Raw genomic sequence first — 16,115 nt, forward strand, 5'->3', positions numbered from 1 at the left:
CACCGGGAGCGTCCTGCGCCTGCGCGGTCCTGGCTGCGCACATCTTCCATCATGCTTCCATCACCGGGAGCGTCCTTTACATGCTCAGTAGGAGACCTGTACATCATCAGCTCATCCCACCTGTTACCATTACTGGGAATCACCATTGGCTTCAGCATGACTGTTCCTCCAGCTTGCAGACGGGTCCTTATATAGCTGCAGATACACATTTCATGCACTCTGCTCCTTCTTATAGAATACATTGCCCCGATTACATTGCCTTGGCTTATTGAAGCAATATTTTACAATGTTCTAATATCATTTCCAGAGATCGAGCCGTTTAAAGCTCCTTTTCTGTCTGAGAAAATCCTCCTTCGTCTGCTTAAACATCCGCATGTGATCCAAGAGCTGAAGTTTGATGTGAAGAATAAAAGGTCTTCTGAGCACTATCTCTACCAACGCAACCGGCCGGTGGACTACTTCATCCTCATCCTACAGGTGAGTGCTGCTCCGTTGCTACTTCATCCTCATCCTACAGGTGAGTGCTGCTCCCGGGGGACTGCTCTTGGTCACATGATTATGCCTTTTTATTCTACACAGGCTGCTATATAGACAGCATCAGTAGTCAAACAGGGGGAAAATCAATACAGTGCAAAGTGAGGAGTTACTAAAGATTCACCATGTCATTTGTTCATGTTGTTTGATCCACAATCGTAATCATCTTTACTACTGGCAGACATGAAAAAATACAGAACCAATTGCCATTATCTATAGCCACACCCCCTAACAATGTGATAGGCTAAAAGGTTGTTTGCAGTTGCAAAAAGCTATTATTTTCCACAATGCAGCAAGGCTCACAGACAAGAAACTGTCAGGACCATGGTGCTGACATCACACTGTGGGAGGGGTTTACCACAATACCAGTCATACAGAGCCCCCTGATGATTTATTCTAGAAAGGGTTAAGATTTCTCTTGGGAAAGAATGTTTTCAATCTTTGGTTACAGTTCCTCTTTAAAGGCAGACCATCCCCCCCATCTCTGTCTTATTTGCAAGTCTGTGCACACACTGGAGATCTGTGCTTCCTAAACCAGTCCTCGTCGTTCTGGTTGACATTCTGCTGAGTTTATAGAGGTACCCATCAGTAGTATTGGTGTTCGAATTTAGAATATTGTTCCAAATTCACCTGAACACCTCACGATGCACCAGTCATCATTGACCCTGCGGACAAGGTCAGGGGGAGGTCACTTACTTGCTCTTCAAGTAACTTCCTACTTCCTTCTTCCAAGGCTCAAAGGAGGAAGTATCAGTCATGTTAAGCACATGTGTGGTTTTCTGGTGGATTCGGAGTGATGTTCTGAACACCAACACTTCCCATCAGCATTTAGGGTTGCCAGGTCAACTGATGGAGAAAACCGGACAGGGGGTGGAGTTAGGGGCGGAGTCAGAAGCGCACTTTTATGTAGAGTGGGGCTAAGCAATGGGCTTTTAAAAAAATGTTTTTTACAGTATTTATATCGCACTGACATCTTCTGCAGCACATTACAGAGTACATAGCCTTTTCACTAACTGTCCTCACCAGTACATGCACATAAGAGACCACTTTTCACCAGTAAATGCACATAATAAGAGACCGCTTTTCACCAGTAAATGCACTTAATAAGAGACAGAGCAGAAAACTATTACAAAACTGGAAAACTATGCAAATAATGCAATGCATTTATGGCGTTTTTGCACAGTGAAGTGGTCGATTTCTTGCGGGAAGTTTTAAAATTTATTTTTTTTTTCCCACCAAAATTTTTTATTGAGAACAATAAAGTGGACATACATAGGCATAAAGTTAAAATATAAATCTGCGCATACATGTATGTACACATTTTGAGCAAATATAACAAATATAACAGTATAACAGTATAAATTGCGTTGTACAATAGTATGAATTCAAGTGTAAAGTATAGTAAGCAGCGGGCTCAGGCGAGATTGAATGAGATTGAAAGTCACGCCTGGACTATACGGAGGGGAGATAGAGCGGAGCCAATGCACACAAAGAGCGGAAATACAACCAGAGAATTATGGGTCACTCACTCACCATATCTCCAGACTCCTGACCTTACCTTGCTTCCTTCGCAGATGCAGAATCGCATTGCAAATGACGTGAGTGACGCACGTCATGCGTGCATTGGCAACGCAGCGTTGGCGTTGCCGTAGCAACGTCGGGAAGCGCGGGCTCGGGGGCGGTACTTAAGCTGGCGTAACTTACGCCGCGTAAGCTGGCTGGCTGTGCCTTTGACTGACAGCCAGGCAGCGAATCAGCGGTCGCGCAGCGCTGGCGGATGGGTGGCGGCAAGTGGCAAAAGGCATAAAACCGGACATCTTAACTGTCCGGTTTAACATGCCTTTTTGGACAGGACACAGCGGCCAAAAACCGGACTGTCCGGTCTAAAACCGGACACCTGGCAACCCTATCAGCATTCCACTAGGATGGATAATACTTGGCCAACTTTTATCTGCCACCTTCTGCTCCCTTTCCAAAGAACAGTGTTGATCATCGTCCTAAGCGATTGCAATAAACTGCTTTGTGGGTCAACTATCCACTGTGTACGTAGCGTTACAGTTCCAACAGTCCCACACATTATCCAATACCAGAAAGAGAAGCAACTTTTCGATGACCCCGCAGCAGCGATGCTTCCTGTGACTGCAGTAAGGTTAGTTGTGTGTCATGGGGCCTTCGGTTATGTAGGCGGATGTCTATAGAGTAAAAATACAGGGTGGTGCATATAAGTCCGGCTCCTGCTACGTGCACAAGCATGTGATAGTATAGGCAGATGCATGCCAGCCCGCCTCTCTGGGCCTGTGACTTGCTTGCTCCTTATGTGTGGTCTCGGGGTTTATTGTCGCCTGTGTCAATGGTATCCACTGCCATATGGGTAACATTTTCATACAGCAGCAAATACTGGCGACATAGGCTGAAATAAACCCTGGAACCACACACACACTAGACACACACACACACACACACTGTACACACACACACACACTGTACACACACACACACACACACACACACACACACACACACACACACACACACACACACACACACACACACACACACACACACACACACACTGTACACACACACACACACACACTGTACACACACACACTGTACACACACACACGCGCACACACACGTACACACACACACACACTGTACACACACACACTGTACACACACACACACACGCGCGCACACACACACACACACACACACACACGCGCACACACACGTACACACACACACACACTGTACACACACACACACACACACACACGTGCAGCAGGGAGAAAGCAAGTAGCAGGGGCGTGGAGACGAGCTGTCCGGCATCTGCCTATGTACTCGCGCTCTCATTCAGGCAGCAAGGGCCGGTTTTATATGCTACACCCTGTGCTTCCAAGCTGGATGCTCCAACACGGCTTTAGTGATAGAAGAATAATGCAAAGCAAGCGCTGTTGTGTAGCAGGCTCGTCTTTCTTTCTACATTACCCGGTGATATTAGATAACCCTGCCATCTTTCTACCTTCATCAGGGGAGTCCATCCTGTGCCTAGGCAAGCAATGTATAGAAGAAATGGATGGCAAGGAGGAAGGGGTTTTTTTGTTTCCAAAATACAAAAGTTTGGTTATGTACAGCTGATGTGTAAATTCATTCGTGTGGCTTTAGTGACAGGTCTGCTTTATTATGTCACAGTGACAGAAACAAATTAACAAGTATAACCTCTTTCTTTCTGTTTGTTACTAGTGATAGGAATTAAATAGCATTTTCTGAATATTGCGGAGTTATGGAATCTTTGGAGAACAAACACAACACTGGACTGTTTATTTTTTTTTTGTCTCTTCCAGGGTAAAGTGGAAGTAGAAGTTGGCAAAGAAGGGTTACGATTTGAGAATGGCGCATTCACATATTATGGAGTTCCCGCCATCATGACAACTGTTTCCTCTGGTACAGTGCCCATCCATTCATAAACTAGAAAGCGAGATCTGTTCAGTACTAATCTTTTTCTACCAAATGCTGGCTTGGGTGGAGGTAGAGGGTGGGAGGTAGCCAGACAAAATAGAGTGAAAGCACATCACATGCTGACTTTTCTTGTACATGTGACAGTAGGAGGTTATTCCAGCTACATAATCTGACTGGATGGACTGCAGTTATTTTATACTAGACCGATTCACCAGCGTTCTGAGGTTCCCTCCCTGCCTACAGGGATGTCATGAATTACGCATATTGCTAGCATCTGTTATTAATTTTATTTACATAGTGCCAACGTCTTCCCTAGCACTGTACACAACTATTGGGGAACATATATACATGAGAAGTACACAACACTGTTCAGCCATGACATTCAGTAATAGAAATACATGGTTAAAGGACACCCGAAGTGATATGATGAGATAGATATGGGTACAGTGCCAGGCACACTAATAACTAGGCTGTGTTCCTTTTTTTCTTTCTCTGTCTGAAATAGTTAAACATCAGGTATGTAAGTGGCTGACTCAGTCCTGACTCAGACAGGAAGTGACTACAGTGTGACCCTCACTGATAAGAAATTCCAACTATAAAACACTTTCCTAGAAGAAAATGGCTTCTGGGAGCAGGAAAGAGATATAAAGGGTCAATAGTTCATAGATTTTAGCTCTGGCATACTTCAATGAATTTTTCATTGAGCAAAAACAATAAAACAGTTGAAACTTAAAAAGTAGATTCAAACCTAAAATAAAACTGTGGAATATCTTAAAAAGTCATTTTAGGAGAAGGAAGATAGATACAATCGTTTATTTCATTTGTTTATTTTCGCCCCGGGTGTCCTGGTGTCCGGGTGTGGATTGAGATATCACTACCATTGGTATACAGTCATGTGGTAAATTACAGCAGAATAAGAAACCATAGGAGGAGGTCCCTGCCCTTGCAAGCTTACAATCTAGAGGGTAGTGGGGAGGAAACACTAGGAGGAGGTCCCTGCCCTTGCAAGCTTACAATCTAGAGGGTAGTGGGGTGGAAACACTAGGAGGATGTCCCTGCCCTTGCAAGCTTACAATCTAGAGGGTAGTGGGGTGGAAACACTAGGGAAGGAGACACAGGGGTTATTGGGTGAGGCAGTGATCTTCCAATGCTACCTATAGTAAATTATAGGCTTGTCTGTTGTAGCAGTTTTCCTGTTGTGAAGCTGCAGGTTATACTGAAGAGTGTCTATTTTGCTTTGCAGACAATGATGTCAGAAAAGTTGGAAGTCTCGCAGGGTCGTCTTTCCTTTGTAAGTATGTCGGCCGCTGGCAATATAAACATTTTATAGAACAGCTCTTTCTACAGAAGCTCTGGGGACTCCTTTTGGTTCAGTGACAAGCGTTGGTGTTACTGGTATTGATATCAAAGTGAAATACTGTATTAACGTACAACGCCACAAAGGTACGCTTAAAGCGGAACTGGATACTTCAAAAAACCAAAGTGTTTCACTTACCTGTGGCTTCTGCCAGCCCCTTGCAGCCTTCCTGTCCCCCGCCGGTCCTCCATGATCACCCTTTCTCCTGCCGCCGGCTGGATTTGTTACCGTCGACTTGTAAGTTGATGGCAACTGCGCCTGCGCGCCCCGGGCCTCACATATCGTTATTCGTGTTCCCGCCCGCAATAGCGTCTTGCACTATTAGCGAAGTCCGCTATTGCGGAAGGGAACACAAAGATATGCGTGGCCCGGGGTGCGCAGGCACAGTCGCCATCAACTTCCAAGTCGACGGTAACAAAACTAGCTGGCGGCGGGAAAACGGAGGATCGTAGTGGACGGGCGCAGGACAGGAAGGCTGCACGGGGCTGGCGGCGGGAGAACGGAGGATCGTGGTGGACGGGCGCGGGACAGGAAGGCTGCACGGGGCTGGCGGCGGGAGAACGGAGGATCGTGGTGGACGGGCTCAGGACAGGAAGGCTGCACGGGGCTGGCGGCGGGAGAATGGAGGATCGTGGTGGACGGGCGCAGGACAGGAAGGCTGCACGGGGCTGGCGGAAGCTCCAGGTAAGTAAACACTTTGTTTTTGTTTTCAGTGTTCAGTTCCGCTTTAACTGCAAATTAAGCAAAATAGAAGCTTGTAGGACCTGAACACGCTTTCAGGTTGGGCGGCAACGCAGTTGGCCATGCATTTCACAAAACTATCTGAGTCTATTTAAGAAAGACAAAACTGCCTAAACTCCTTATGACTTGAGTCCCTTGTCACAGGCATAAACTTCCATGAATACGGAGGGCTTAGTTTTTATGTTCATTACTCCATAGTGGCGGAATAATATTGTATAATCACATAGACTGGAACCTAAGAAAGGCTGAAAAACTGGTATATTTACATAAAGATAGATTATGTGGATGGCTCCTGTGATTATAACAACCCCAAGTTCATCTAAAAGATAAAAGGAGACCAGCAGCCCAATAGTGCAGAATCGTGGAAGATTCAGGAAAGCAAATTGCTAAGGATGTATATACTCACATAAGGTGGCCATACACTGGTTGATTTGCCATCAGATCGACCAACAGATAGATCCCTCTCTGACCGAATCTTATCAGAGAGGGATTGTATGGCAGCCTTTACTGCAAACAGATTGTGAATCGATTTCAGCCTGAAACCGATTCACAATCTGTGGAGCAGTCGCTCACCCCCACTCCCCCGCATACATTACCTGATCCGTCGGTGCGAGTCCCCGCTCTCTCCGCTGTCTTCTTCTCCGCGCTGGGCTCCGAGTCCGGCAGGCTTCACTGAGCTTCCTGTCCGGGGGAAGTTTAAACAGTAGAGGGCGCTCTACTGTTTAAACTTCCTGCCTGGACAGGAAGTTCAGTGAAGCCTGCCGGACTCGGAGCCCAGCGCGGAGAAGAAGACAGCGGAGAGAGCGGGGACTCGCACCGACGGAGCAGGTAATGTATTGCCGCTGTTTTGCGTCGGGCATTCGAACGTCGCTATCGACGCATTCCCGACCCGCCGGCGATCGAGCAAAATCTTCCGCACGGACGGATCGACGGGAATCAACGGGAATGATTGATTTCGGACGGAAATCGATCGTTCGGTCAGCGTTTGCGCAACGATTTCACAGCAGATTCGATCACAGTGATCAAATCTGCTGTATATCGCCGGGAAAATCGCTAGGTGTATGGGCCCCTATAGGTGGGTGTGTGAATGCTATAATATAGTATATTATTTTTATTTTTTGCCTTCCTATGAAATTGTTTGTAACTGTTCCTGCTGTTTTGCTAATTCAGAAAGTAAGCAACCCATTTTCTGAGCTTGTGCAGCTGTTGAGCCTCTCGTGTGTGTTGTGACTCTGTGTGTGATGGTGATTGGCTGGCTCCTCTGTCATTCTGTGTGATGGTGATTGGCTGGCTCCTCTGTCATTCTGTGTGATGGTGAATGGCTGGCTCCTCTGTCATTCTGTGTGATGGTGATTGGCTGGCTCCTCTCTGTCATCCTGTGTGTGATGGTGATTGGCTGGCCCCTCTGTCATTCTGTGTGTGATGGTGATTGGCTGGCCCCTCTGTCATTCTGTGTGTGATGGTGATTGGCTGGCTCCTCTGTCATTCTGTGTGTGATGGTGATTGGCTGGCCCCTCTGTCATTCTGTGTGTGATGGTGATTGGCTGGCTCCTCTGTCATTCTGTGTGTGATGGTGATTGGCTGGCCCCTCTGTCATTCTGTGTGTGATGGTGATTGGCTGGCTCCTCTGTCATTCTGTGTGTGATGGTGATTGGCTGGCCCCTCTGTCATTCTGTGTGTGATGGTGATTGGCTGGCCCCTCTGTCATTCTGTGTGTGATGGTGATTGGCTGGCTCCTCTGTCATCCTGTGTGTGATGGTGATTGGCTGGCTCCTCTGTCATTCTGTGTGTGATGGTGATTGGCTGGCTCCTCTGTCATCCTGTGTGTGATGGTGATTGGCTGGTTCCTCTGTCATTCTGTGTGTGATGGTGATTGGCTGGCTCCTCTCTGTCATCCTGTGTGTGATGGTGATTGGCTGGTTCCTCTGTCATTCTGTGTGTGATGTTGATTGGCTGGCTCCTCTGTCATTCTGTGTGTGATGGTGATTGGCTGGCCCCTCTGTCATTCTGTGTGATGGTGATTGGCTGGTTCCTCTGTCATTCTGTGTGTGATGGTGATTAGCTGGCTCCTCTGTCATTCTGTGTGATGGTGATTGGCTGGCTCCTCTGTCATTCTGTGTGTGATGGTGATTGGCTGGTTCCTCTGTCATTCTGTGTGTGATGGTGATTGGCTGGTTCCTCTGTCATTCTGTGTGTGATGGTGATTGGCTGGCTCCTCTGTCATTCTGTGTGATGGTGATTGGCTGGCTCCTCTGTCATTCTGTGTGTGATGGTGATTGGCTGGCTCCTCTGTCATTCTGTGTGATGGTGATTGGCTGGCCCCTCTGTCATTCTGTGTGATGGTGATTGGCTGGCCCCTCTGTCATTCTGTGTGATGGTGATTGGCTGGCTCCTCTGTCATTCTGTGTGATGGTGATTGGCTGGTTCCTCTGTCATTCTGTGTGATGGTGATTGGCTGGCCCCTCTGTCATTCTGTGTGATGGTGATTGGCTGGTTCCTCTGTCATTCTGTGTGATGGTGATTGGCTGGCTCCTCTGTCATTCTGTATGTTGCCCTGCTCCCCATCTATCCCTCAGACTCTTCTTACTGGTGATTTTGCTCTGCCCTCTCAGTACCCGTGTCCGTATCTCGCACCTTCGTTTTCAGCAGAGGGGAATCGTTGGCCGGCTCCCCAGGTAATTGCATGGCTGGACTCTTACAGTGTATGAAAATGGGTTGGATTCATATGTGTATACTATATGAATTTCTTCTGAAGCTAAGCCTTGGTGTGCATGTAAGATGGCCACAGAAACCTTTCCATGACTCAAACAACCTTCTGTGTTCTTTTTCTTTGCTTCTGATATTTTAATTCCTTTAATAATTCCTTTTTTTGTATAGCGCCTTTCTCCTGTCGGACTCAAAGCGCTTGCGAGGCAGCCACTAGAGCGCACTCAGTAGGCAGTAGCAGTGTTAGGGAGACTTGCCCAATGAACTCCTTACTGAATAGGTGCTGGCTTACCGAGTCGGAAGAGCCAGGATTTGAACCCAGGACTCCTACATTTTAGCTGGCTTGTTTTCAATACAAACCAGGCCCGGGTTTACCTCACAGGAGCCTATAGTCATAGCACCCTAGACTTCACCATCGATGCATCTACAAACACCTGCTGAACTGCACTACAAGTGTGCTGGCTGGCCCAGCTGTCACTTCTTTACCCATCATAGGTAGCTACAGGTGCCCTTTAGTATTAGGTAGCCAGATGTACCCTCAGTATTAAGTAGCTAGAGATGCCACTGACTGAAGGGAGATCTGGTCAGTGGAATGCTGAAAGCTGGGTGAGTGACCTCATTTATGCTCCACTTGGGACTCTGCATAGGGAAGGAAGGAGGGAGGGGAGGGTAGTGGGCCGCCTTTCCATCATCAGGCGCCTGTAGGCATGTGCCTACATACCTTATGGTAAATCCGGCCCTGATACAAACACACTGTGATACGATTGGGATTTTTGCCAATTAAAACTTGCAAATTTTTAAAGGATTGTACAGCAGGAGACATTGGCAGCGCTTCCAAACAGAGCTGGGCTGCACCCAAATTGACTACCTGCAATAGATGTGCAGAGCTCCACAATGTGGACTAATATACACAACTTGCATTCCAAACAGGTACAGCAAAGGAGGACGTTAGCTTCAGTATAAATATGTGCACAAATTATTCCCTACTAGACTTCCCCACGGCGGTGACGGGTCCTCTCGGGGAAGACCTACCGCTAGTCTAACAATAAAAACACAATTTATTCCTAGTGCTGCTAGTCATAAAATGGTATACACATTTCTCTCAAACCGACATCAAACAAATGACAGCGCTCATAGGCTGCAACTGAATTGTAGACCAACAGAGGCAATCAGAGCTCCACAGGGGCTAAATACATGCCTTGCATGCAAATCAGATGCAAATCATGTACTAGTCATGTACTTGCATGCAAGGCATGTATTTAGCACCTGTGGGGCTCTGCATGCCTCTGTTGGTCTACAATTCAGTTGCAGCCTATGAGCACTGTCATTTGTTTTATGTCTGTTTGAGAGACATTTTTAAAGGACACCTGAAGGGAAAGGGATGTGGAGGTCGCCATATTTGATTCCTTTTAAACCATACCAGTTGCCTGGCAGCCCTGCTGATCTATTTGGCTGTAGTAGTGTCTGAATCACATACCTGAAACAAGCAAGCGGCTAATCCAGTCAGAGCACCTGATCTTGTTCAGGATCTATGGCTAAAAGTATTAGAGGCAGAAGATCAGCAGGACAGCCAGGTAATATGCATTGTTTAAAAGAAAATAAATATGTCAGCCTCCATATCCCTCTCACTTGAGGTGTGCTTTAAATTTGCCATTGCGTTTGCATTTTCAATTGGATAATCCAGGAAAATATTAAAAAAGGGAAATTTATATTTTTTTGTTGTATACATTTTTGAGGGGGTTGTCATTAAACAAAACCAAACTCTCAAAAGCGGCAGCAGGCAGTGCGCTGGAGCAGTCATACCGCCGTAGTAGAAACGCCGCTGTTTGATTTATACTGAGCTAGGGAGTCGGAACCATTTTGGATACCTGGAGTCGAGTCGGAGTCGGTGGTTTCATAAACTGAGGAGTTGGGAGTCGGATGATTTTTGTACCAACTCCAAAGCCCTGGTAAGTATTAGACTAAGGAGTCTGCGTTGAGGAGTCGGAGCCATCTTGGGCTCCCGGAGTCGGGCATCATTGCCAGGGCGGTGGAGTCGGAGCCATTTTGGGCTCCCGGAGTCGGGACATCATTGCCAGGGTGGTGGAGTCGGAGCCATTTTGGGCACCCGGAGTCCGAGTTGGAGTCGGTGGTTTCATAAACTGAGGTGTCGAAGTCGGAGTTTAAATCAGATAATTTTTGTACCAACTCCACAGCCCTGCATGTATATTAAAGTGTTGACAACGTTGGGATTGGAAATCTGATGGCGTTCTAAAAAATTGCATCCAAACACATGCAGTGGAAAGTGATTCTTAGTGGTTATTTAAAGTAGCAAGCTACGCTCAATCTATAGATATTCCTCAGCGGAAACTGTCATTCCTGATGTATTGGCTGAGCATCATGAATGTGTACAGATGCCATTGAGGGGAGTGTTAGCGATACATCGTGCTAGATCAGTAATGGCCACCTTCTGCTGTTCTGAATGGTCCAGAGGCTTCACGCCCCCTCCTGCAGCCCACCAATCCAGTGCAGGGTCCCTTTACAGGGCAAGTCAAATCATCTCCTTCCTGCCGCACTCCCAATGGTGGACCGGCGCATCCAGTCTGGACAAGTGAGTAAGCTCCGCCTATACCTGGAGAAGGAAGCACTTCTGCACAGAGGAATACCGCCATGCACAAGCAGCTTCACTCTACTGGGCATGGGCGGACCTTATCCATGTACGCCCAGTAGGGATCCGCTCATCCATGGGAGAGCGGCAGGAAGAAACTGATGCCAGTTGAATAGGCTTAGAGAAGCTTTCAGACCATCCAAAGGCCTCCCCCTACTTAGGTAAGTATTACCCCTTTAAAAAAAAAAAATTATTCAAGTGTACTTTAATTTTGTATCCCATTTTAAGGGTACTTGTGGGGTCCAAATTATGGATAGGCGAGAACAGCGCACTTGCAAAAAGCAGAACATCCTGCAGAGTGTGGGAGGCAAGAGGGGGATAAGCTCTTGCCTTCCACCGCCTGCATTCCGATGCCTTCCATCGGCTAACACTTCTGCATTCAGAGTTGGAAGTTCCAGAACCGTATGTGGAAGTGTAAGCCAATGGAACGCACCATAGACCGCATCGAAGTGCGAGTGGTGGCCAGGTGAGTTAACCCCGCATATCCTGCTCTCACCCCCTGCCCTCTGCTGGAGGTTCTCGCTCACACCTAGTCCAAAATCTCCTAGGTAAAAAAACAAACAAACAATATAAGAACCTCCTGTCAGGAATATATTGAGGTGCTGATGATATTAGGAAATACAGGAACATATCTCTGTCATTTTCTGTCTGCTATATCTCACATGTGTATTCTGCTTTGAAGGGATGGTTATCTGGCTGTACTACATTTGCAGTGAATTTCTCTGGAAGCAGGGGGCTGGGACATTAGCATACAGTTCCTCTGGACAGCCAGAAAACAGGTAATTAGGAAACACTTAATCAGACAGTTGCTTTGAAGCAGATCACACAGGACATCCTGCTGCAATGTGAAAGCCTTAATCAATTGTCACCTGTAACTTGGGGAGATTGGAGGTTAACAAAGTCTTTTGTTGTATAGGACACTGTTCACATGTGGATGTGAGATCTCTGGGAAATCAAATTATGTCTGAGGATGTTATTAAATCTAGCTTCCCCCCGTCCACACAGGCTTACAGCCTCCAGGCGTATTTCATAGTATAAAACCGCAGCTAGGATAGCCACAACTTGTAGTTCTTGGAGGTAGCTCACACGGCTAGAACTAACCTGGTTCCTGACCAGAAGTGCGTACCGCCCGCAACAACACCAGATCGATACGCTGGTACGTTTATTTCCCGTTTATTTTGGTAAGCAAAATCGCTTTGTGTGTTATCTTTGTACATTTTATCTTGTAACTATTTTTACTTTGTTTTTTTTTGTAATCTTTTTGTATATATTCAGTTCTGCACTGTCTATGTTTTTCTGAAATATTAAATTATTATTTAATAAGTTTGACTTCTGCCGTACTAAACTAACACTCATAGCCTAGAAGAGACTGAAGTGTAACCGTGTATAAGTTCATGCCTAATTGTACGCTTGAGCAACACTACCGTAGGAAATTGTAATTGCATTGTGTGTGGGGGCGTTTGTCATACGTTGGCCTAAGCGCGCAGCTGACCCAACGTACGAACAACGCCAGTGCGAGTAGCTAACAGTATCGTTCGGAACGACTGTTAGTGGGTCTTTGCTTCACGACAGTGTAAGATTGTAACTGTGTGTGTGTGTGGGTGCGTGGCGTTCCCGTATTTGGCCTAAGCGCAAAGCTGACCCAAATACGAAAACGCGGAGTGCGCGCTGGGGACTCGACAGCAGAGTGGAAGGGTCTAGCAACGCTAGTGGTGGCAGTGAGAGGTGTTTTGAGGGGTTCCAGCCTTGTTTGTAGCTTAAATAAGGCTGTTCCCCGCTTAATCTGGTCAAACCCGCAGTCGGGAACCGTATACGCAGGCGTGCCGCGGGCCGGTTCTTGACATAATTGGCTGGCAGTGGTGGCATCGTTTAGTACATTAGTACGCAGTTTAGCTCGCTATTCTGAGTACTAAAGGCTGGAAGCTTGCTAGAAGCAACTAGCCTACAGAAGTCTACTCAGTGCAGAATCTATATACGTTTTTTTTTGTTCAAAGATACACACTTGGTGTTTGCTTTCCCTCCCCCCCTTTTTTTTTCTTTTTATTTTGTGCAACACGATGGCTCAGAAAGCATCCAGCTATGCAAGGCAAAACAAAGAGATACTACTCAACCTGTGTGAGCACAAAGGCATCGAGACGGTGAGCGGCCAGACTAAGGAGCAGTTAGTTCGTGCGCTCGAGGAGCATGATGAGGCAGAATGAGCCCGTGCTTCAACGTCAGCAGATGCAGCTCACGACACGCCAGAGGAGGAATCGCTCCCGCCACAGGATGCGAGTGGAGACGATGTCCTGGATGATCCACCTAACACGGAGATGACATCTCTGGAAGCCGACCTACAGCTACTAGGTTCGGCTGAGCCCGAACTGCGCCTAAAGCTGATTCTGGAACATCGGCAAGCAGAGAGGGAACAAGCTGCCCAGCGACTCCAGGCCGAGAGGGACAGACTCCGGGCAGAGGAGGGAAGAGCTGAACGGCAACACCAGCTGGAGCTGGCTAAACTTCAGCAGCAGAACCGGTCTGCTGGACCCGCAGAACGCGAAGGTGAGCGAGTCCACAGAATCCCCCTGGATAAGTTCCCCGCTATGGACAAGGACTCTGACATAGACACTTTCCTACAGGGGTTTGAAAGGACTTGTCGGCAGTATGGGGTGCCCCGTGAGCAGTGGGCAAGATACCTCACACCAGGGCTGAGAGGCAAGGCCCTGGAGGCGTTTGTGAGTCTCCCCCAGGAGGAAGAAACAGACTTTGAGGCAATTAAGAAAGCCATCATTGCACGATACCACCTCACGCCAGAGGTGTATCGAAAACGTTTCAGGACAGTGCAGCGAGGTCCTAATGACAGTTACCTGGATCACGCGTGCAACCTGCGCACTGCCTTCCAGCAGTGGCTAAAAGGACTGTCAGTTGAAACCTTGGATGCCCTGAAGGAGCTGATGATAAAAGACCAGTTCCTACACACCTGTCCTGTTGAGGTCCGGCTGTTTGTGCTGGATCGAGAACCAAAGACAGTGGATGAGGCTGCGGAAATGGCCGATGCCTACACCGCCCATAGAGCACCTGAGTCCCGGAGGACTACTACACCCAGCTGGAGAGGAGAACAGATGGCTAAACCGGTGTCACCCAGCACCCAGAGGAGGCAAGCACCGCTGTCTCCTGGAGTCAGGCAACCAACCACTGACACTCGGAAATGCTTTGTATGTGACAGGGTGGGTCATATCAGCACGACTTGCCCAGAGAGGAAGAGGGAGGCCCCAAAATCCAGTGAGGCCTCAAACCCCAGTGAAGTCCCAACGGCTTTGTGTGCTACCAGAAATGCCACTGGCTATGCAGAGAATCTGCAGCTTGTCACGGTTGGGGGTACAGTTGCCACTGGGCTGAGAGACACTGGAGCAGAAGTGACTCTCATACATCCCCAGCTTGTGAACCCAGAGCAGTACATACCTGGGAAAATGATTGCTGTCAGAGGAATTGGGGGTGTCACCCCAGCCATACCCACCGCCTTGGTCCACCTGGATTGGGGGGCCGGCAGTGGACTGAAAGAAGTTGGGGTAACTGACAAAATCCCCACCAACGTTTTGCTGGGTACTGACCTGGGACGGTTAGTAGCCCGGTATGAGCCTAATCCAACCCCCGTGGAGCCTGCATCCCCAGCAGAAGTTCAGGACTCTTGCAAGGTACTATTTGATAACGCAGTGCAAGTGGGGAGTGCTGGTGAGGCCCCAGGGGCTATAGACTGTGTGCTAGGAGCCAGCCCTAGTGATTCTCCAGTGCCTAGGCCTGGAGTGGGACATGTTGATATGGAGAATGCAGAAACTGATGATGTCATTCATGACACACGGACTATCGAGGTGATCGATGCAGGAACTGTTGAGGCTACTTGTAAAGTGCTGAGTAGCAATGTGTGTAATGATACAGATAATGTGGATGTTTTATGTGATGTTCTAAATGTCAATATGTATAAGACGGATAATGTTGATATCATATGTGTTGTGCTACATAATGATGCTTGTCCTGTGGACACTCCGTCGGCTGCAGGAGTAACCAGCAATGGTCGCTGGGCTGCAGCAGATGGATTGCCCACTGAAGGGGCAGACGGCACCAGGCCGGGTCTTCACCCTTCCGATGTTTTTAAGACCAAAGGTGATGTGGTTTATGATACGTCTAATGTGGACGCTCCCTCAGCTGCAGTGGTAACCCGCAGCGCTAGTGGGTCTACAGCACAGGGACTGTCCACCGAAGTGGCAAATGTTGCTGGGTCAGCCACATCCAATCCGGAACCTGGCCCGGAGGGCCCAGGAGCCTCTCCGTCTGCAGCCTTCCTGGAATGTGTGACAGGCAGCACTGAGCTCTCTGGGGCTGTTCGATTTGACAGCAGCCTGGAAGAGCTCAGGGGGCTAGCCAGCAGGTCACCAGCTGGGAGGGGCGGGCTGAGAGGGTCCTGGGGAGTTATTCCCTCTGAGCTGTCCGAAGTGGAGGAGGCAGACCGGCAGATAATCGTTCCCCAAAGGGACCGAGAGATAGCTCCTGCCACTATAGAGGAAGTGCGTGTAGCGACGGTTGGAACCCTTCCCCAGCTGCAGCACTGTCTCTATGGTCGCAAATTCACGGTTGTCACTGACTCGCATTCCCCTGGTTGGTTACGTCAGGTTGCCAAGGGCAACGACACAT

General features: G+C 48.0%; 1 protein-coding gene across 2 annotated transcripts in view; it reads left to right on the top strand.

The window, feature by feature from the left end:
• The window catches only part of CNNM1 (cyclin and CBS domain divalent metal cation transport mediator 1), an 89,840-nt gene that overhangs the window by 46,179 nt on the left and 27,546 nt on the right, over positions 1–16,115 (top strand). The window contains exons 4-7 of one of the 2 annotated variants that reach the window (XM_068257895.1): positions 308–477; positions 3,882–3,981; positions 5,240–5,287; positions 8,707–8,769. In XM_068257895.1, the coding sequence (XP_068113996.1) occupies positions 308–477; positions 3,882–3,981; positions 5,240–5,287; positions 8,707–8,769 (381 nt within the window). The remainder of the gene's footprint in view (positions 1–307; positions 478–3,881; positions 3,982–5,239; positions 5,288–8,706; positions 8,770–16,115) is intronic. The other variant, XM_068257896.1, reaches the window with a different exon arrangement.

This window comes from Hyperolius riggenbachi, chromosome 10 (assembly GCF_040937935.1).
Source record: "Hyperolius riggenbachi isolate aHypRig1 chromosome 10, aHypRig1.pri, whole genome shotgun sequence".
NCBI classification, from domain to species: Eukaryota; Metazoa; Chordata; class Amphibia; order Anura; family Hyperoliidae; genus Hyperolius; species Hyperolius riggenbachi.